The sequence below is a fragment of the Leptonychotes weddellii genome, chromosome 5 (assembly GCF_054177405.1).
Source record: "Leptonychotes weddellii isolate Sample4059 chromosome 5, ASM5417740v2, whole genome shotgun sequence".
NCBI classification, from domain to species: domain Eukaryota; kingdom Metazoa; phylum Chordata; class Mammalia; order Carnivora; family Phocidae; genus Leptonychotes; species Leptonychotes weddellii.
This window is the reverse complement of record NC_138373.1, coordinates 22,079,260-22,102,580: the sequence shown is the minus strand read 5'-3', so window position 1 is coordinate 22,102,580 and position 23,321 is coordinate 22,079,260. Positions and strand designations below refer to the sequence as shown.

Genomic DNA, 23,321 nt, shown 5'->3' with positions numbered 1-23,321 from the left:
ACATCAAAAGAATGAAACTGTACCACTTCCTTACACCACATACAAAAATATATTCAAAATTGATTCAAGACTTAAATGTAAGACCTGAAACCATAAAACTCCTGAAGGAAAACATAGGCAGTAAACTCTTAGACAATGGTCTTAGCAACATTTTTCTGGATCTGTCTCCTCAGGCAAGGGCAACATGAGCAAAAATAAATAACTGGACTACTAAAAAGCTTTTGCACAGCAAAGGAAATTATCAACAAAGCAAAAAGGCAACCTACTGAATGGGAGAAGATATATGTAAATATTTGATAAGGAGTTAATATCCAAAACATACTAAAAAAACTTATACAACTAAACACCAAAACCCCTCAAATAATTCAATTAAAAACAGGCAGAGGACCTGGACAGGCATTTTTCCAAAGATATACAGATGGCCAACAGACACATGAAAAGATACTCAACATCACTCATCATCAGGGAAACGCAAATGAAAATCACAATGACACATCACCTCACACCTGTCAGATTAACTATAATCAAAAAGACAAGAAATAACAAGTGTTGTCGAGGATGTGGAAAAAGGGAACCTCCATGCATTGTTGGTGGGAATGTAAATTGGTGCAGCCACTATGGAGACCAGTATAGAGGTTCCTAAAAAAATTAAAAATAGAAATACCGTATGATCCACTTCTGGGTGTTTACCCAAAAAAACCCCATCAGGAATATTACTCAGCCATAAAAAAGAGTAAAATCTTGCCTTTTGCAACAACATGGAAACACTATAAGGTATTACGGTAAGTGAAGTAAGTCAGAAAAAGATAAATATCATACAATTTCACTTACATGTGGAATCTAACAAATGAACAAACAGACTCATAAATACAGAGAAAATACTGGTGGTTGCCAGAGGGCAGGGGGGTGGGAGAAAGAGAGAAACAGGTGAAGGGGATTAAGAGGTACAAACTTCCAGTTATAAAATAAATAAATCACAGAGATATAAGCAGAGGGAATACAATCAGTAATATTGTAATAACTTTGTAGGGTAAAAGATGGTAATTATACTTTTTGTGGTAGGCATTTTTTAAGGCATATAAATGTCAAATGACTATGTTGTACACATGAAACTTAATACAGTATATGTCAAGTACAATTAAAAATAAATTTAAAAAAACACAATGGTGGATTAGAGAAAGTGAGGTCAAATCTGCAATTCCCTCTGTGGCTTCAGTGGAAAGTATATAACCGAATAAACCTCCCAAAGGAACATTTATGTTCATGACTGTTCATTTAATTACTTCTGACTCTCTTCATCTAGAAGAGAACTTGTCTAAACATATTGCCCTGTTTGCTTTGCGGCCATAATTCTAAACTGCATGTGATTCTACCTTTTTACCACCAGATTTTTGGAATCTGGAATCTGATTCTTGTATTATTGCTAATGAGCTTCCACTGACATTTTATTTTGAATCAATAAAAGCATTAATATTGATTGGTGGTGATTCACAGCCTGGAAGCCTGTGCTCAGGAAAATGCATTCATTTAATCCAAGTTGTAGATTAAAGTGCCCCAAACTTTTGTACTTCTGGAATATGTATACTGGACATAAATTACATTTCATCTCTACCCTGTGAAATGTAGGATTACAGTTCACACAGTAAATCTCAGTAAAAGTGGCTAAAATAATTTTTAAAAATAAATTTGTATTAAATTCATATTTTTACTGAACAGTTCAGGACTAAAGAATATATATGGATTTTCTGGCCAACTTAATTGTTAATTTCCCCACCACCCCCCACCCCTGGCCCCCAGCCTGAGAAAAGAGCCTACGTTAAAGAACAGCGGATTCTGAATAACCCTTTTGCTCCCCTTTACTGAACAAAACATACAGAAGTTCAGAAAGCATGGTGGTATTACTCAAATATTACCAAGTGACCTTTATTTCACAAAATTATTTCCATTAAAATTATTTCATATACCACTGTTACTATATGATACTGTTTGAATGAAACACAATTGGCAAATTCACAAATTACCCGCTTTAAGTCTTTTCTTCTACTCTGAGGCTGTTCATATCAGACAGCGTTCATTCCCAAGCCTGAGTAACATAATGTTCTTAAATTGACATGAATTTGGACTTTCGTATTAGGTTGAATAATGCATTACCTCAAAGGAGCTTCAGAACCATCTGTCACCAGGCCCAGGCAAAGGCTTAGATTTTCTATGATCTGTTGTGGTTTTCCTCAGCCCATTACTGAATCAATTAGCCAATCTCTGAAAACCACAGCCTACAGGGGATGTCATTACAAAGGACAATGGAACAATAAAAATTCAAAGAATTTTAGGAAATAAGGTAAAAAAAATGAGGAAAAGTTCTGCATGAGACTTGTATTACTTTTCTATTGCTGCTTTAACAAATTACCACAAACTTAGTGGCTTACAACAATACAATTCTATCACCTTGCAGATCTGTTTTTCCCAAGTCCAACAGGTCTCAGCAGGCTTACCCTCAAAATGAAGGTATGGGCAGGGCTTTGTTCCTTCTGGAGGCTCTGGGGGCAGGTGGGGGAGAATGTTTTCTTGACCTTCCTAGCTTCTAGAGGCCATCTGCATTCTTTGGCTTGTGGCCCCTTCCTCTAACTTAAAACCAGCAACAGCTTGTTGAGTTTTTCTTACAAGTCTCTTCCACATTTCTGCCTCCCCCTTCTACAGTTAAGAACCCATATGGTTACACTGGGCCCAATCAGACAATCCAGGATCATCTTATTTTAAGGTCAGCTGACTGGCAACTGTAATTCCATCTGCTACCCTAAACTCTCTTTTGTGTGCTAACACTCATAGGTTCTGGTGACTGGGACATGGACAACATATGTTGTCCATGGGGTCCAATGACCCCATGGGGGGTCATTATTCTGCCAATCACAAACCTCAATAATTCTGTTTGTAGAGCTGAATACACAATTTCTTTTCGAGGAGAACTTTGTCTATCTAGCAAATACTTTTGATGGACCGGTCTAGTTATGGAAAGCAAGTCTCAGGGTAGGGCCTAACAGGCTAAGGCAGAAATAGCAGGAATCACTGCAAAGGATGAAGTAATTAAGAATCATAAGGTTTCAGAGATAGCTGGATAAGGGCAACTGAGGAGGGAAGGACCCTGCCAATAGAAGGGTCAGTCGAGTGAGAAATCCCCAAGGGAGAAATGAGAACAGAGCTGTTAAATATTCAACTAAGACCTTGGCTGTGCTATATGCCAGACCTCTCCTGCCCCGATTCTGAGTAAAAATCCCAAAACCGCCTTTTGCAGTGGAGACATGCTGTGTTCTACAGAGTCAAGACATCAAGAGCATAGGAAATCACACCAAAAAAACCCTTGCAAATTGATGGCTCTGGACATGGGGAAAAGGGGCAGAGGTGGCACAAGTCAATGCGTTTAATTCACAAAAGCGAGGACCCCAGCTAACACAGGAAGCTCAGAGTGAAAATCCTCCCGGGACTGCACACTGCTACAGGACAGAGACCTGCTCACTTGGGAAATGGTGTCTCTGCCACTCTTGTCAATGCAAACCAAGGTTAAGTCCATTTTGAGGCCACTGGCCATCTTGCTGTCTGGGCTGTTCCATCTGCTCTGGTTAGACCCTCCTTCAGAAACAAACTATAAACCTTATCCTAAGCCAGTGGAACTCTTCAGCCAATGGTGATACATTAAGTTTGAAAGTCAAATCCTATTACACGGACTATTTATACTAAATGACAGGAGGGGAAAGGCCTGACCATCACATCGCTAATGAGAACTATCACTATGGGGACAAGAGAGTGGACAACTAATTAACTAATCTCCAGAATCACCCAAGAGATGGTTGAGCACAACCCTTCCTGACGAGCCAAGGCAGGCCCAAACTGTAGAGTGATCTCTTGACAAGTTAAAAAGAATGAGAGAAACAGTCAATACAGTGAGTGAATTCCTGTGGTGTAGATCAAGGCCAGGAGAGATTTATCCCCCTGTGAAGAGGAGGTGCTCTGAAGCAGCTAACTCAAACACAGAACCTTACCTTCCAGGCACTTAGATGGCCTCTTCTATCATGTATCTCAAGGTTGAATCCATCAAAGGCCCAATTCACATTCCGAGTGAAGTGACCCACCTGAAACACTGCTGGGATAGATTTGTGCGACCTCTTCCCTGGCCCATGCTTACTAGGCAGCACCCAGGCAGGCCCGCCTCACCTCTGCCCAGTGGGGCAGTAGTGGACTCCATGTTTGTCTTGCCAGCACCTGCCCCTCACTCTTCCTTTATGACTGGCCTGAGGAGACTCTTCCTCTACACGCCAGGGGCTGACTCAGAAATGGGCGTATGACCACTAGGCAATGAGTGACAATGAAAGGTCTTCTGGAACTTTCCTTGAGCCATAAGGTTTTTCTTCTTCCTCTGGAATGTTCTAGTATCTTGATATCCCACCTAGAATTGCTACAGCTATTCTTTCAAGCAGCCTGATGAAGCCAATAGGATGGATGGAACAGAGGGGAAAAGAACATTTCCTTGCTGAGTTGCTGAGTCAACCCCTACACATCAGGACTTCCTGCCCAGTGAGAGACTGAATATCCTGGCTATTTAGCTACCTGAGCTGGGATATCTATAGGAGGCATTCAGGCCAAGTGATGTGAAAATGTCACACTCAGAACCTGTATTTTCAGATGCAAAATGCTAGGTGAATGGAGAAGGTGGTCATTTGTCACTCAGGTCACTGTACCTGGAGCTCTGTGAGGCTGGTTGTAGGGTCCAGGCATAGCAGCAGTGTCATGATGAGGCAACTTCCTGTGCATCCCAGGCCTCCTGGCATTAGACCTCCACCAGACAAGTCACCTAGGACTCTCTCCCTTGTGGTCACAAAGATTCTAATAGACATATCCCTGGGAATTTGCCGTCAGTTCATTAAGACTAACAGTCTCTCTAAAATGCCTTGGTCAGAATTCAGTTAAAGCATGAAGATTAAATCCAAGCTCAACACTGAGGATGGAAGGCAGGAGAGCCAGAAAAGGCAAAATTGGTTTAGAAACCCATTTCCCAACCACAGAGGAAGCTCAGCCACATCTGCTTGGTGGCCATTCAGACCCCTCTTTGCCTTCAGGATGGGAAAAGAAAATGAGCTTGCTCTTACCTGTTTACCATCAATTCTACTTCCTATTTGAGATTTAGACATCTCACAAAACTTGTCTCTTCAATCAAGAGATTTTCATCCCCCATGAGTATTCCTGGTGAAATTCCCTAGAAGGGGACATTCAGAGTAGTGAATAGTGACACAGGACGTGGGATACAGAAGTCCAACACTTGGCACTTACTGGTTGGGTGAACCGGGCAATTTTATTACTTCATCCCTGAACCTCAGTTTCCTCATCGGTAAGATGGGGATAATAGCACCTATTTCATAATTACTAACTACATTAATGCGAGGGAAACACAGTAGTACGTACCTGGCACATACTAAGCACTCAGCAAATTTAGCTATTATTTATATATGCTGATGTCTTCACACAGGGATGGAATGCTTAATACACAAAACAGTAGGTGTTAGCCACTCACATGTTCTCTTGGCTTCTGAAACATGAGCTCCCTGACCCCACTTCGTCCAAGCACACAGGCAGAGTTTTCCTTAATCTCTGCAGAGGTTTGATCTGAGACAGTTGTCAGATGGCTTTCAACTGCATGAATGAATAATAAAAGCAATTTGGGCTGTTTTGAAGGACAAGACAGTAGAGTCTAATCTTCAAACTTAATAGACTTGGAAGCATTCCTGTCAATATAAAAGGTTTTGTCTGGGGCGGTGGAGAAGCCAAGGCCAGCGCCCCGCTTGTGCTTCCAGCTCATGGCCCGGTCATAGTCCTGCTGCAGGTTCTGCTGCAGGGCATCGGCCGCCTTCTTGCTGAGAGCCATGTTGGGCCTTCCGATCGTGTTAGAGGGGCGGCTGAATGAAGGGGCCCCATTTTTAAAGCCACCCATCAGTTTGAGAAATTTCAGTTTCTGTTCCTCGTTTTCAAAGCTGGCAGTATCCCACTGGCCAAAATGAGTTCCCTGTATAGAGAAAAAGAGGTGGTTATTTTCCTGGTTTCCAAAGTCCTGCCCCTTCCCCAGCCCCAGCCCCACCAGGGAGGATCCAGCTGATTAAATGCTGGCTATGTACCAGGCACAGTGCTCATGAGCACATCAATGGACTGTCTTCTGAATTCTAACAAGAGCCCTATGAGGAATACTGTTAGCATTCCCATTTTACTGATAAGGAAATGGGAGGTCTGCAGCTTAACTGGGGGCACAAACCTCATTAACGACCCTGCTGGAATTCTATCTCAGGTCTGGCCTACACCAGGGCCCACCATGGAGCTGCCTGTCTGCTTTACTCCTTCCCTCACTCACTGCAAAGAGCATGGCACACTTCACCTCACCTCACCTCCAACAACCTCACCTCCCAACACACCTCTACACACCTCCCAGCACAGCTCACCTCGCCTCACCAGCTGGCTACCCACTCTTCCCTCAGCCTAAGGTTTCTGACAGTTGGAAGGAGGAGGAGGCAAGTGGGAATCTGAAATGAACTTCTCTTCACACAAGCACTGCATTTCATAGCAGGGAGTGGAGGCCCAGAGAGGTCAAGGGTCACACAGCTGAGTCCGAAGCTGAGCCAGCCCAGGAACTCCAGGAACTCGGGGGTTCCAATTCCTGTCCAGAGTACTCTACCACCTATACACAAATCATCCATGTTCAAGAAAATTCAAGACAGTCCCTCAGAGAAGCTGCATAAGAAAAGACCCCTGTCCTTCCCATATCTGTGAGAGAGACAAGAAACCTGGCTCAAGAAAACTAGGAGTTTAAAGTCACAGACACCCAAGAATCCAGCCTACCTGTGTGACCCTGGTCAAATCACCTAAACTCTCTGAGCCTCAATGTCGTCATCTATAAAATAGGAGTGTAATACCCTTCTCACAGGGCTTCAGCTACGGATCAAATCACATTTTATACTGACAACCCAGAGCACAATGTTTGGCAACTTTAAATCCTTGATAATTTGTCATTCTTCCCACCCCACCCCAATTGGTGACCTCCATACTGCCTGGAAACTTTCCACTTGCAAGCCAAATCCCAGCTTAGCACTTATTTCTAGGTCAGATTTGGGAGAACAGTAAGAACCAGTCACTGCGACACCTGCCCCGAGTGAAGCAGTGACAAATTCTCCCAGCTTCATAGTGGCCCAGTTGTAGGCATAATTACAGCTTCCCGGGTCTACAATTTCTAGGATGAGAAACCAGCTCGGACACTCCTGCACTGGGTCTGAGGAGAGTGCTGCCAGAGGCTGACCAGTCATAGGTAGGCTAGCTCTCCAAGGGCTGCTGACCCACTGAAAGGGGACCCTCCCGCAGTGGCCCACAGCCACTCTGGAAGCCCCACCATATGCCTCAGCGGTCAAGTGGCCCTAGGTCCTGGGAGGTAATGCCACCTAAAGTGTCCCCAGCAGATACCGCCCCTGGGCCCCAGGAGCCCTCTTCCCCCATCGGGTCCTTCTGGGTACAGCCCCTGGAGCCAAAGGTTCTGAATGATGCTGTCCTGTTTCTTGCCTTCCTCAAGTCAATAACGGTGTCTATCAGCTCTGCTCAGCTCAAGAGGTTGGGGAGAAAGGAGAGAATACCCAGAGGGAAGACCCATAACAAAGCCCCTCTCCATATCCCACTGGACCAGAGTATGAGTCTCATTCTATAGATGTGGAAACTGAGGCTCAGAGAGAAGACATTGCTTGCCTGAGTCTCACAACTAGAAAGTGGCAGAGCCCGAAATTGAACTTGTCTTTTGATCCAAATCAATTGTTCTTTCCTATGTTAAACTGTGACTTAACAGTGCAGACAGGCAAGGCTTCCCTGTTGTCTGGATCCTTCTTTCCCTCTCCCCCAAATCCAATCTATTAATAAGTCTTTTTGGATTATGAAGCTGTTTTCTTCTATCTTCTGCCACCATCTCAGTCCTCAGGCCTGCAGGCTGAGCCTTCTAACCTACTCCCCATTTCCCCTACATAAATGCTCTCCAGCAGCTCCCACAGTACTTAGAGCCCAGTGCGCGCTCCCTACGATGGCCACCGAGGCTGGCCTGGTATGGCCCACCGCCCTGCCCACATCCCTCTCAGCCCTCTTCAGCCTGACTTTGTGGTCCTTGTGCTGCACTCTCTCCTGTCCCATCTCCTCAGGCCTGGTTTGGAAATCTCCCATTTCAACTGGACCTCGAAGGCAGTCCTGAGAGAGGCCTGCCACCACACCGCTCTCACTTCTGCCTCCTGCCCTGGTCCAAGCAGCCTTCTGAGGTCATCATCCACTGCTGGAAAGCGCCTGTCACATGCCCTCAGTGACTAATGTGTGGGACACCCCACCCATCCACAGCAGGAGACAAAGGTTCAGGCTGCTTATCTTCCTTGGCCAGCTCTCCAGGAGGGAGGCAAGCACCCCTTTCAGAAGGAAGGAAATTAGCTCAGGACAAGTTCTGCAGTGAAGAGAGCCAGCAGGCACACAGGGACAGCCTCAGGGGCCTGGACTAACATGGTCTCCCAGCACTCTGCTCTTCAGGGTGCAACATGCAGAAGGAGGACTCACGGTGCCGGGGTATGCAACCGACCAGAGCCTGAGCAGCAAACTTACTGTCCACTTCCTCGGTTCAGAAGCTTCTGTTTTGCCCGACTCACGATCGATCTCTTCTTGCAAGGCCTTTCGCCTCACCTGAACAAGGGAGAGGAAAGAAAAGAGGGAAATGGGACACAGTTGTTTTCCTCTGAGCTTAAAACCGAGCAGAGAGACAGGGCAGGAGGACAGGAGGGTGACAAGAGGGAGAGCAGCTTCCCTCTGCTGCAAATTGGGGCAGGCATTTGTCAAAAGTATCCTCTAAGCAACCCAAGGCTGCAATCCCTTGGCCTAAAATGGGCAGCCTGATTAATCCTTGTTTTGGATTAAGAATGAACTTCTTTTAAGAATGAACTTTCCTGGGACGCCTGGGTGGCTCAGATGGTTAAGCATCTGCCTTCGGCTCAGGTCACGATCCCAGGGTCCTGGGATCGAGGTCCGCATCGGGCTCCCTGCTAGGCGGGGAGCCTGCTTCTCCCTCTGCCGCTGCCTCTATCTCTCTCTCTGACTCTCATGAATAAATAAATTAAAAAAAAAAAAAAAAGAATGAACTTTCCTACAAACTGAGCCTTATCCACTTTCAGCACTAGAACCTTTTTTGTCTGTAATAGCCATACTGGGTAGAAACTTCCCAAAGCGTACTGCCTGAAGCCCTGCCTTCCTGTACAGAAGATACTGTAGTTAACTTTCGGGACAGCACTGTTTTCTAGAAATAGCACTGAAGTCAGGCACAGGTTAGTTTGAATCTCAGCTCTGCCATTAACTAGTGTGGCCTTGCGTAAGTCACTTAACCTTTGTGTACTTCCATTTATCTGCAAGTAGAAATATCAGCTACCTTGGAGGATAAATGGGAGAAACAGAATTGTGATCGGATTCATAATAAATACATATTTGGTCTTCATCCAGTTTCTGCACAAAACTCCTAAACCCCTTGGGATTTCCAAAGCAAGGAGTCATCAAGTTGTTTTGTTAATGTTATGTTATGAGGTGAATGCCTCATAACATGTTTTGTTATGTTAATGAGGTGAATGCCTGAAAGAACCTAAGAATGGGGGCTGGTTGCCAGGTGAACCAACCCTGTGACTAGAGGTTTGGAATTTTCAGTCCCATCTCCAACCCCCAAGGAAGGAAGAGGGGCTGAAGGGTGAATCAATCACCAAATGGCCAATGATTTAATCAATCGTGCCTATGTAATGAAGCCTCCATAAAACCCCCAAAAGAGGGGGGTGTTCAGAGAGCTTCAGGGTTGGTGAAAACATGGAGATTTGGGGACAGTGGTATGCTTGGAGAGGGCACGCAAGTTCAGTGCAGTTCCCCATACCTTGCCCTATGTATCACCACCATCCGGCTCTTCCTGATTTCTATCCTTTTATTATAAACAACAATCTTGTAAGTAAAAGGTTTCTCTGAGTTTTGTGAACTGCTCTAGCAAATTAATAAAACCCAAGGAGGGGGTTATCAGAACCTCCCATCTATAACAGCCTGGTAAGAAGCACAGGTGACAATCCAGCTTGTAACTGGCATCTGAACTGGGGCATGGGTGGGGAGCAGTCTGGTGGGACTGAGTCCTTAACCTGTGGGATGTGACACGATCTCCAGATATACAGTGTCAGAACTGAGCTGAATGGTAGGCCACCCAGTTGGTGGCCAAGAATTGCTGGGGTGGGAGAACCCCCTACCCCACATGAAATTGTTGGGTGCAGAATGTAAGAACCTAACAAAGTGCCTGGTCCACAGTAGGTACATCTTATACAATGTTGCCAGCATGGCTCAAGGCCACCATCAGTGGACTAATGACCCTGCTGTTTGATATAAAAGCTTCCAGGACCAATATCCCTGATGAACATAGATGCAAAAGTCCTCAACAAAATGTTAGCAAACTGAATTCAGCATTAAAAGGATCATTCACCATGATCAAGTAGGATTTATCTCAGGGAAGCAAGGATGGTTTAATATCTGTAAATCAACATCAACAAAATGAATAAAAATATTCATCTCAATACATGCAGAAAAAGCATTTGACAAAATTCATCATCAATTCATGGTAACAACTGTCAACAAAGTGGGTACAGAGGGAACATACCTCAACATAAAAGGCCATAAATGATAAACCCACAGTTAATATCATACTAAATGGTGAAAAGCTGCAAACTTTTTCTCTAAGATGAGAAACAAAACAAAAATATCTACTCTCATCACTTTTATTCAACACAGTACTGAAGTGTCTGCCACAACAGACAAGAAAAAGAAGAGGGATCCAAATTGGAAAGAAAGAAAACTGTCACTACCTGCAGATGGCATGATACTCTGTATAGAAAACCCTAAAGACTCCACCAAAAAACTATTACAACTAATAAATGAATTCAGTAAAAGCTGCAGGATACAAAATCAATATATAAGAATCTGTTGCAGGGTGCCTGGGTGGCTCAGTTGTTAAGCGTCTGCCTCCGGCTCAGGTCATGATCCCAGGGTCCTGGGATCGAGTCCCACATTGGGCTCCCTGCTCTGCAGGAAGCCTGCTTCTCCCTCTCCCACTCCCCTTGCTTGTGTTCCTGCTCTCACTATCTCTCTGTCAAATAAATAAATAAAATCTTAAAAAAAAAAAAAATCTGTTGCATTTCTATACACTAATAACAACCTATCAAAAAGAGAAATTAAAAAAATACCCCTGGGGGCACTTGGGTGGCTCAGCTGGTTAAGCGTCTGACTCTTAACATGATCTCAGGGTCGTGAGATCTCCTGCTTAAGATTCTCTTTCTCCCTTTACCCACCCACCCCCCATTCACTATCTCTGTCTTAAAAAAAAGGAAAACACTCCCATTTACAACTGCATCAAAAAGAATAAAATACTTAGGAATAAATAGGCAAAAGAGGTATACTCTGAAAATTATAAGACACTGATGAAAGAAACTGAAGATCACATAAATAAATGGAAAGATATACCATGCTCATGGATTGGAAGAATTAATATTGTTAAAATGTCCATACTACCCAAAGCAATCTACAGGTTCAATGCAATCCCTATCAAAATACCAATAGCATTTTCTATAGAACTGGAACTAACAATCCTAAAGTTTGTATGGAACCACAAGACTCTGAATAGCCAAAGCAATCTTGAGAAAAACAAAGCTGGGGGTAGCACAATCCCAAATTTCAAACTATACTACAAAGCAACAGTAATCAAAACAGAATGGTACTGCCACAATAGCAGACACACCGATTGATAGAAGAAAACACAGAGCCCAGAAAAAAAACCCCCACATTTATGTGGTCAATTAATCTATGGACAAAGGATCCAAGGATATACAATGGGGGAAAGACAGTCTCTAATAAATGGTGTTGGGAAAACTGGACAGCTATACCAAAAGGATGGAATTGGTCCACTTGCTTATACCATACACAAAAATAAACTCAAAAAGAATTCAAGACTTAAATGTGAGACCTGAAACCATAGGAGCCCTAAAAGAAAACATAGGCAGTGCACCTGGGTGGCTCAGTCGGTTAAGTGTCTGCCTTCGGCTCAGGTCATGATCCCAGGGTCCTGGGATTAGGCCCCCATAGTGCTCCCTGCTCAGTGGGCAGCCTGCTTCTCCCTCTCCCTCTGCTCATTCTCTCTCAAATAAATAACACCTTAAAAAAAAAAAAAAAAATAGGCTGGCGCCTGGGTGGCTGTGGTTGGGCGACTGCCTTTGGTCATGATCCCAGAGTCTCGGGATCAAGACCCACATTGGGCTCCCTGCTTGGCGGGGATCTGCTTCCCCCTGACCCTCTCCCATCTCATGCTCTCTCTCTCTCTCAAATAAATAAATAGAATCTTAAAAAAAACAAAAACAAAACACATAGGTAATAAACACTTGGACATCAGTTTTAGCAATGTTTTTCTGGATTTGTCTCCTCAGGCAAAGGCAATTAAAAAAACAATTTGGACTACATCAAACTAAAAAGCTTCTGCACAGTGAAGGAAATCATAACAAAAGAAAAGGCAACCTCTGAATGGGAGACGATACAGTTGACCCTTGAACAAGTAGGGGTGAGGGCACCGATTCCCTGCACAGTTGAAAATCCACATGTAACTTCTGACTCCCCCAAAATTTATCTATTAGTAGCCTACTGTTAACTTGAAGCCTTACCAATAATATAAACAGTTGATTAACACAGATTTTGTAAGTTATACATATTACATACTGTATTCTTACAATAAAGCTAAAGGTGTTAAAATCGTAAGGAAGAAAAAATGCATTTACATACTGTATCAAAAAAAATCCATGTATTCATGTACTTGTGCAATTCAAACCCATGTTGTTCAAGGATCAACTTATTTGCAAATAATATATTCAATAGGGGCTAATATTCAAAATATATAAAGAACTCATACAATACCAAAAATAAATAAATAAATAAATAAATAAATAAATAAAAGGGCAGAGGACCTGAATAGACACTGTTCTGAAGACATACAAATGGCCAACAGACATATGAACAGATGTTCAACATCATTAACCATCAGGAAAATGCAAATCAAAACCACAATGAGCTATCACATTACACCAGTCAGAATGGCTAGTATCAAAAAGACAGGAAATACCAAGTGTTGGTAAGGATGCAGAGAAAAGGCAACTCTTGTACACTGTTGGTGTGAATGTAAATTGGTACAACCACTCTAAAAAACAGCATGGAATTTCCTCAAAAATTTAAAAACTGAAATGCCATACAAGCCGGTAATTCTACTTCGGGTATTTACCCAAAGAAAAGGAAAACTCTAATTTGAAAAGATATATGTACCCCTATGTTTATCCCACCATTATTTACAATAGCCAACATATGGATGCATCCTAAGTGTTCACTGATAGATGAATGCAAAAAGATGTGGTATGTGTACACATATGTACACGTACACACATGGCACCCAAAACTGGAATATTACTCAGTCATGAAAAAGAATGAACTCTTGCCATTTGCAACAACATGGATGGACCTACAGTGTATTATGCTAAGTGAAATCACTGAGACAGAAAAAAGAACAAACAAAACAAAACAGAAATGACTCATAAAAACAGAAAACTAGTGGTTGCGAGATGGAGGGGTATAGGCAGATGGGCTCAAATAGGTGAAAGAGATTGAGGTACAAACTTCTAGTTATAAATAAGTCACAGGCATGTAAAGTACAGCACAGGGAACATAGTAATATTGTAAAAGCTTTGTATGGTGACAGATGGTAACTACACTTATTGTGGTGAGCATTTCATAAAATACGTAATTACTGAATCACTAGGTTGTACATCTGAAACTACTGTAACATTGTATGTCAACTACACTTCAATTACAAAAAAAAAAAGCTTCCAGGGCCTTGTCCTCCCTTCTAAGGATTAGGTATAACTTCAGCTGTCCCAATTTGTGGCCTTTCTTCTGCTCCCTTTTTTTTGGGGGGGGGGGGCAGTGAGAGCGAGCGCATGTGCATGTATGAGTTTGGGGTGGTGGTGATGGAGGCAGGAGAGGGAGAAAGAATCTCAAGCAGCTTCCACACCCAGCATAGAGCCCAACATGGAGCTCAATCTCATGACTGAGATCATGACTTGAGCCGAAATCAAGAATCGGACGCTCAACCGACTGAGCCACCTAGGTGTCCCCCTCCTCCCTTATAATCTCCCACAGGCTACGAGTCAAGGTGACCATTTATAGAGTCAAGGTGACCATTTATGTAAGTTTAAAACTACATAAAACAAAGTGACAGCCGTAAAAATGAGAAAATGATATATTCCTATAGTGGAACCATGCTCCATGTGTGGAATGATACAGATGTACATATACCAAAATGAAAAGCAATCAACAGTTAAATGACAAAAGTTAAAAGAAGAGTATACAGAGCATGATTGCACAGTGCTTTAAAATTACACATATATAGTTACAAAGGAAAAATCTGGAACAATATAACTAAAGGGCTAACAATGATCATTTTTAGATGGTAGGATTTCAGGTTGCCTTTGTTTTCAGGTTGCAATTTTTTAACAAAGTAAACTTTTAGCACTTATGGGGAAAACAGGAGAGGTGAAACAGAAAGCTTCACTTACACTGAGGTAATGTGTCACCCAAAATGGTTAAAGGTTTTCCTAAAAACTGTCAAGTAATCAAAGTACTCAGCAGGCACAAAAAAGAAGGGTTGTTGGTGGGCCTTGCCCATAGGAAGTTCACAGGCACGGGGACTGAGTTCCAGCAACTTGCTGCATCCTGAGTGGCGGAGGACACCTGGGAAAGGAACTGATGGAAGGTCCTAGACAGGTCAGGGCCCCACCTGTGTCCTCTCTGTGCAGCTGCCCAGCTCATTACCATTGGCCCTGACTCTGGGGAGCAGTGCAACTATGACCCAAAGGCTAGGGAGTTCCCATTAGTCAGCATCACCTCACGGATCTTCTCGGCCCCACTTCGATGTGCCGCCTCCAGGAAGAGTTCCCCAGTGCCCCAAAGGCATTAGATTTGGAACTTCTGTGGCATCTTACAGGCCTCCTCACACTCCGCTCATTTGCTAGTACTTTCTGGTTTCCTTCTCTCCTGGAGGAGAAGGGCCAAGGGACAGGGTCATCTCTGTATCACACCCTGTTGCTTCTCTCCAGCAATTACTTGCTGACAAAGCAAGAGGATGTGGTCAGGGTAATGGCTGCCACTTCTTAAGCTGAAGTATCAGACAGGCCCCTGCTGAGTGCCGCACAAACACGACCTCGTTTGGTCTTCGCAGCCACCTAAGGAGGGTCAGTGAGGTTAGTGACTGCCCAAAGTCACCTCGTTAGTAACGGCCCAAAGCCAAGCCTATGCTGTTACCACCCCGTCCTGCCAGGCCTCATTTGGTTCAGGACCATACATACACCCCAATTTCAGAAAGCCACGCTCCAGTGAAAGGATGCGTCTACCTACGGATCTGGGCACGGCAGAGGCAGAAGCAGATCCACAAAAGAGTAACTTCTCTAAACACTCCTGAATCGAGGCCAGGAGACGGCAATGCATGGGCCTGGCTGAGCACATGCTCCCTGTCCTGGTTACAGTTCCTGGGGTCACACTCCCGTCTCTCCCTGCAGCAATTACAAGGAGGAAAGCCTCGACCTGGGACTCTGAATGAACAGATGGCCCCTCAGTCAGAGCTGTGGTAGTGAAGGGGTCTCCCAGCATGAAGTGGGGGAGGCCCCAAGTTCCTACCACTGGAAGTGTGCCAGAGGCTGGCTGGTGGCTTTTGGGGTCCCTGACACCTCTGGGACCAGAATCTTGTTGCCTTGTAGGAGACAAATGTGTGCCTGGCGGGTGGCAAGACACATGGAAGGGGGGTGAGGACCTGGGCCGTACCTGGTCTATGTGCGCCTCATCCATGTTGCCTTTCTTTTCCAACACCACCTCTAAGTCTGTGTCAGGCTCCTGCACAAAAGGGCAAAGGGAGTAAAAGTCAAGCATAGGATGGCCTCTGCCCCAGCAGCTCAGCAGATGAGATCACGAGAGTCCAGAAAAGACCGAAGACCGCAGCACCACCTCAACCCCTGCCACTTACAGAACTTCTGACGTCCTCTTGTGGAATCGTGGAACAATTCTCACCAATTCTCCCCTCAAAACAATGGCACTGACCTTTCTGACATATGAAGAAACTAAGGCTTAGAGAGGCGAAGCGAACATCATGAAGTCACCCCCACAGCTCAGGGACAGGGATGACACTAATGCGGGTCTCCTGACTTAGGCTTGGCGCACCTTTCCTGCCACATAGACATCATCTTACCTCCCATGGCACCAAACCAGTAAGAGGAGAGAGGCCAAGGGTCCTGCTGATGGTGGGAGGGAAACTAGCAAGGGACAGGTGGGCTCGGGGCCTCGGGGCCCTGATTGGGGGGTGGGGAGGGAGACCCTGCCAGCAAACCCAAACCCAGTTCTCTCCTCAAGAGTGCCCCCAACCCACTCCTAGTCACTGGCTTCTCTCCTGTTTGGACAACCACAAGTCTTTAACACCTGCTTCTTCACCCACCTGAGCACAGCAACTCAGGTGAGCTTTAAAACCTCAACTGGAGGGGCACCTGGCCATCTCCGTCAGCAGAGCATGAGACTCTTGATCTTGGGGTTGTAGGTTCGAGCCCCACGTTGGGTATAGAGATTACTTAAAAGTAAAACCTTGGGGCGCCTGGGTGGCTTAGTCGGTTAAGCGTCCAACTCCTGATTTCGGCTCAGGTCATGATCTCAGGGTTGTGGGATGAAGCCCTGCACTGGGCTCCGCGCTCAGCACAGTCTGCTTGTCCTCCCTCTGCTCCTCTCCCCGCCCCACCGCCTGCTTGCTAGTGTGCACACATGCTCTCTCTCTAATACTTAAAAAAAAAAAAAAAACCTCAAGTGGAACATGTTATATATACACCTTAAACTTGTACCATGTTATATGTCTACTGTATCTCAATTTAAAAAGTAAAAATTTAAGGGGCACCTGGGTGGCGCAGATTAAGCATCCGACTCTTGGTTTCAGCTCAGGTCCAGATCTCAGGGTCCTCAGATTGAGCCCCACATCAGGCTCTGCACTTGGCACAGTCTGCTTGAGATTCTTTCTCCCTCCCCCTCGCCCCTCCCACTTGTGTGTGCGCATGCTTTCTCTAATAAATCTTAAAAAAAAAATCTTAATAAAAATTTAGTAACTCAATTGGATCACATCACTCCACTCCCCCAAACCCTCCAAAGGCTCTCATCTTGTTTACACAAAAATCTAGGCTCCCGTGGCCTCTCTGGTCTCTAGCACTTGGCCCCCTAAACTCCCAGCTCCCACTACCCCGTCTTCGTTCCTTCCAGGGCCTCTGCGCTTGCTGTTCCCTCTGCATGACCAACGGCAGACACCCCTCACAGGTCTCTGCTTCCATGTGGTGTCCTCACTGGGCCTGCCCTGGGCATGTGTACACGTGCAACACTCTCTCACTGGCCTCAGCCCCCATGGGACCCTCTGAAAGTGAGACCTCAGGCCAGCCTTTGGTAATGACAACTGCCACATTTCCTGCATCCTTACTGTAGGTGTGCTCTGCCTGGCACCCAGCATCACGTGTGATGATCCCTAAAGAGCTCTGTTCATGCACATCACCTATCCTGACCTTGAAGATGTGTGCATTTCCTGACTCAGTGGGCTGTCCTAGGCAGCAGAGTCCCCATCGCAGGAGATGTTAAACAGAGGGGACTGACCACCTTCCACTGGACTCCGGAGAGAAGGGATTCTAGATTCTGATGGGGGTTAGGCTCCCACCTCTGAGTTCTTCTTGGCCCTAAGAGCTTCTGAATAAAAGAGACCAGTAAAACCAAATCTAATGGACTAGGGCAAAACTGGGAAAAATCCAGAAACCAGAACGCCCTGATTATGGAGGCCACCTTTGCCCTCCTCAACCCTGCCTGGCCAAGCTGAGCTCAAGCCACAAAGACACCTTCCTGATGACCCTGCTCCAGGGAGCTCATCCATCAGTCAGTATTAACTGAGCCCCTCCAATGCCAGGGCCATCCTCCAGTAAGTGCTCAATACACATTAGCCATCATTCTTACATGAGGACCATGGGGCAGTGGCTGGTCTGAGCTCACCGAGCTTGTCGGTGCAGAACTGGGAAGAGAATCCAGGGCTTGTTCCAATATAAGACAGTCACTTCTTAGGCTCTAATGATACTGGCATCTATGAGAAGTTACAGGGCAGCTTCTGAGAAAAGATGAAACCTCAAGTTCAGAAGCCAGATTGGGTTTAAAACCCAGCCCCACACTGTAACAGGGGGGTGATCTTGATCAAGGTATTTAACTCCTCTGAGTATGTTTTCTTGTCTGTCAAATGAGGATGACCACAGCAGCTAACTCACCAGACTGATGTGAGGATTAAACGGGTTAATACATGGGGAGCATTAGCTTAGTGCCAGGCATACCGTAAGTGTTCAAAAAATTCCAGCCATCACTACCCCAACAGGCCAGACATCTGCTTGGAGTAGGACATGTACCATCTAAACCCCTGCACACACACAGACATACCCCAAAGACAGGAATGGAGGTGTGGCCCTGGCACAGACAGGGGAGGATATGGGCCTATGCAGTCCAAGTGTTCTGGCTCATCTCCTCCCTTCCCTCCCCCACTCAAGGAAGCTTGTCAGGAGGGAGACAGTGGATCTGTTGTCTTCACCAGACCATCAACCATTCCCTTCCTCCTGGGAATTAGGACTGGGTTTTCCTCCCAGAAACTGTCTTTTCCTCCCGACCTCAAGACAGTGGGGTTCAGGTGGGACTGATACCCTAGGCCCCTTCCCCCCCCCGCCCCCCCGCCTTAGGAGCAGGAATTCTGGCTTATGTGATCCAATTGAGGCCTGTGAGAGCAGCTCTAAGATGACTTCTGTAATCATTTTGGAGGGGCTCTCTCTCTCCCTTTGGGGGCAGTCTAATTATTAGGATGAAATCCTGGAGCTTCTGAGACCATCTTACTGTGAGGTTGGGAGGTGCCTGTCTGGGACCAAAACCAACGAAGCCCAGAGCTGGGGAAAGCCACACGGGCATCTCCTGCAATCCAAATCTATTTGATATCTAAATCATGTATACTGAGCACAGAAAATAAGCTCAGATAGCCACAGACCATGTTATCTCAAACTATTTGGTTCCTGAGTTTTGGATAGCAAAAGGCAAGAGTTCAGAAAGGGAGATTCATCTAAAAATTTTATTCCAATTTATTTAGATCTTGATTGAAGATAGTGAGGACTTGGGTAGAGTTTCAATAACAAGGGATACCTTTACTATTGAGGATATTCCATGAGCACCTGGATCCAGCCATACCTGAAGTTAAATAGCTTTTAACCTTTCCAGTTACAGGTCTCAACAAATCCCTTTTCTGGCTGAAATCAGTTTATCAGGGTTCTGGCAGCTACAAATATGAGAAACACACACACACCCAACTTCCACCCTTATTCTCCCAAAGCAGAGTCTAATTCTGAAGAAATGCCTACCTCTTCCCAAGGTTCTTCTGCTACTCTGCTCTCTTTCCCCTTCTTCTTTTTATTCCTCTTCAGAGCTGGCTCCTCAATGCCTGGCTGCTCTACCTTTTTCTTGGACTTCATTTTCTTCTTTGCAGGGGACTTGGGGTTATGTCCTATTGGGATGCATTCTGGAGCCTCAACTTTGACTGGCTTCTTACTTCCTTTTCTAGGGCTGCTCTCCACGGACTTGGAGCACTCAAGATGCTCTTCTAGGGAGGTATCTCCCTTCTGGTAGATTTTCTTTTTCTTCTTCATCTTCACGTTGCATTCCCTGGGGCTCCCCTGCTTCCGTTTCTGCCCTGAGGCTGCCTGCTCCTCGCCATCCTTCTCCACTGAGCAAGTGTACAGTGTATCCCCAGACTCACAGAACCAAGGGTCCTTGGCTGAGAAGGCTGCAGCCTCCTGGGCCTTTTTCTCCTTCTTGTGTTTTTTGGGCTTCTTGCCAACTCTGGTCACCTCCTCGCCCTGTCTTGTGTCCAGGGAGGTCTTCACTTTTGAGCCAGAAGACAGGGCCAGAGGCCTTAAGGACTTCCTCTTTTTTTTCTTCTCCCCACTCTGGAACTCAGATGAACCAAGAGCCTGCTTCCTGGGGCTGTACAACTTCTCTGTCCGTCCAGCACGTAATATGGTCTCAGGTTCTAGGTGCTCCTCGCAGAGGGTGCTGTGGCCCTTCTTTTTCTTCTTTTTCTTCACTAGAGGGATCTCAGATGCCTGCCCTAGGACCACATTCTTTGAGGGGGATGTGGCTCTTGTGGGACAGATATCAGTGAAATAATTATCACTGTTTAAAACTGAGTACTGAGTCTCTGGTTCTTTGACTACCTTCTTCTTCTTCTTCTTTTTCTCTGGGACCCCAAGGCCCAGGTCTCCTTTGTGGGTTTTGGTGATCATCCCTGAAAAGAGAAATGGTACAAGTTATCTCCATACCAAACCACTCCATGTACAATTCGGCTAGTTAGTGCCAAGAGCCACATTTCTGAGTGGCTAGTCTGAAATGTTAGGGGATGGGAAAAGGCGCGTGACTCCTTTGGAACAAAGGAAAATGTGATTAAAGAAGTAGAATGGAATTTAAATTCAGATAACGCCAGGTTCAAATTCAAACTGCTCCCTTCACTAACTTAAGCCCTAGTCACCTAGCCTCCCTGAACATTAATTTCCCCATCTGGAAAATGGGGGGAAATAACAATTCCTTCTCAAAGGGCTATTGGAAAAAATACACAATAATCCGTGGAAAGTGATTCCCTTTCCCACCCCCTTCCTTAAATCTCTGAGCCTAGTGACCCATTCAACAAATTTACCCACTGCCTACCCTTTGCCAGCCACTGAGGATTCATCTGCAATCTAATCAGACAGACCAGGTGCTGTCCTCAGGGGCTTACTTTCACTGAATGAAGGGGAAAGAAATCCTGAGGTCAACTCTTCCTGCTGATTCCCACCAGATGCAATAACTATGGCACAATTAACCCCTTATCTTGGCTCATCTAAGTAGCTCTTTTCCTTTCTGTCTGGAAATTAACTCCCCCCACCTGCAACCTGGATGACTTACCCTCCTAATTACCTTCCCACGTGGCATTACTAGTAATAAGAATAGCAACAAGATATGATGAAAGAAGCCCCAGCTAGGACTGACAAGACCTAGGTTCAAATGGTGACTGACGCCCTCTTGCTGCGTAGTGTTGGTTTCTCTGGGCCTCAGTTTCCCCATCCATAAAGAGGGACTGAACCAGATCAAACACTGCCAGGGAGAAGGGGAGGTGTTGGGGGCCACACCCCTGCTTGCTTCACTGTTTCTAAATTTTCAAATTAATTACCAACATATAACAATTGAAGATGACACAGAGCAACCTAGAATGCCCAGCTTTTGGCATGTAGGCAACTGTGGGAAGGGGCTGGTGCCCTCAAGTACATTTTAGCTTCCAGCTGGGCCACTTCTCTCCAGTCACCACCCAAGCTGCTGCTGCTCCCTGGACTAGGTGACATGGAGACACCCAGGGAATCCAGAAACAAAATACCCCCCTCGCAGAAGGTTTGAACAGTGGGAGGGAAAGGTCAGGAGCTTCTCCATCCTGAAGCTCGCTTCAGCCTCAGAGCCCTGGGGAACCACAATGGACCTGGCTCACCATTAGCAGCTTCAAAGAGCCAGGCCAGGACTAAGCCATGGCTCAAGTTCATTTATAACTCATGCCAGGAGCACCTGGAAAGTCAAGGGTACATCCTCTCAATTCACTCTTGTTCTGTTTTCTGCTGTATTCCCAAAGCCTAGCTCTGTACCTGACACATAGCGGGTGTTCAATAAATACTCAATGAATTAATGAATGCCAGAGATACAGAGATACTACACTTGATCTTAGCCAAAAGGCCGAGAAGCGATCAGAGATACAGAGATGAACAAGATAAAACACCTGCTATCAAGGAGCAGGTGTAGGAGGAAAAGAGGTGTGATAATGAAAATATAGTGATAAAAGCAAGGCTAGTGGTCATGTCAGAGTAATGAAGTTCATCTAATCTGGCCTACCAGTTGTCTGGAAACTAGAACAGAGGTTTCCAGCTTAGGCAACTGCAGGATGGTGGTGTTAATCCCTGAAAAAAAGGAACTTAAGGCGGGTAGTTAGGGGCTGCAGGAGACAGGCTGGTTTACATAGATGTCTTGAGCTATCCAAGTGGACAGGAGGATATTCGGTAGACAGGTGGATATGTGGGTCTGAGGCTCACGGGTGACTGGGCTGACATGGGTAAAACAAAACAAAAAACACTTGTAAATATATGGATGGTAACTAAGTCTCAAACAGAATGAGCCTAAGACAAGACCTCAGGGAAACCGGAGAACAGAGGAAGAGGGACCTGCAAAGGCAGGCGAGAAGGTGCAAACCTGGAGAGGGTGCAGTCGAGAGAGCCAAGTGGCGGGAGTGGTCAAGCGATCTGATCAGAACAAAGAAGTTAAAGGGAGACTGTAGTCAATTTAATCCCCTTTCGGCCGTTCGTAATCACTGTAGCTTCCTCCCTCTTTAGCACTGAAGATCCTCTTCTTCAACCCTGCGACCCCCCCAGATATATTCGCTCCAAGAAGAGGAAAGAATCTTACAGTGCGTCTCCAGCAAAAGCAAACACTTTCTCCAAAAGCGCTTTTAAAATCTCGCGGTAGTCTCGTGAGGACCGGTGTGAAGACCCCATCTCAGACTCGCTGAGGCTTCGAGCCTTGAATTTACTTGTCCTGGGTCCTAAAGCCAGCAAGTGGCAAAAAGGACTCGAACCCAGCCCGCAGGACGGCGGAGCCCGCGCTCTGCACAATGGAACTAACACCTCACTGCCGCCGCAGGTTCACGAGCAGGAAGCAAGGGACCCAGGAGGCGAGAACGGTCCCTCAAAGGCTCCGCCGCGCCAAAGCTTCCGCACAAACACACAGGGAGGGATTACACGGAATCCCGGCCCCGCTCCAAGGCGGGAGAACTTCCAGGCCAGAGCGAGCACATACATGCGACTGGGGGGGGGGTAATGTGTGGATTTGGGGTACAGGCCACCCACTTTCCCCTCAGTTCGCCGCGCAAGTCCCCAGGCGCAATCTCCAGAGCCCGCGGCGCCCCGCCAGTGCCGCTCTTCAGCACTCACCCGCAGGCCAACCTTCCCCGCCTCCACGTGAAAGCCAGCTCTACCGCGACCCGGAAGTTAATCTCGAGTCGCTGGCCCGCCTCCTGGAATTCGGCTCTTTCC

At 45.8% G+C, this 23,321-nt stretch overlaps 1 protein-coding gene and 1 pseudogene across 4 annotated transcripts; both read right to left on the bottom strand.

The window, feature by feature from the left end:
• Positions 1 to 5,319: 5,319 nt before the first annotated feature.
• Positions 5,320 to 23,315, bottom strand: KNOP1 (lysine rich nucleolar protein 1). Of its 4 annotated transcripts, none has more exons than XM_006744918.3 (5): positions 23,220 to 23,315; positions 19,584 to 20,506; positions 15,958 to 16,026; positions 8,650 to 8,727; positions 5,320 to 6,049 (listed from the first exon to the last, which is right to left on the bottom strand). In XM_006744918.3, exons 2-5 carry the CDS (start codon positions 20,502 to 20,504, stop codon positions 5,738 to 5,740), a joined length of 1,380 nt encoding a protein of 459 aa, XP_006744981.1. In that variant the 5' UTR covers positions 20,505 to 20,506; positions 23,220 to 23,315; the 3' UTR covers positions 5,320 to 5,737. The 4 variants fall into 4 exon arrangements, with proteins under 4 accessions (XP_006744981.1, XP_081676057.1, XP_030896719.1 ...); XM_081819931.1 differs by lacking the exon at positions 23,220 to 23,315 and adding an exon at positions 22,696 to 23,174; XM_031040859.2 differs by lacking the exon at positions 23,220 to 23,315 and adding an exon at positions 22,483 to 22,657.
• LOC115944750 (U2 spliceosomal RNA) lies at positions 21,894 to 21,984 on the bottom strand (annotated as a pseudogene).
• Positions 23,316 to 23,321: the final 6 nt, after the last annotated feature.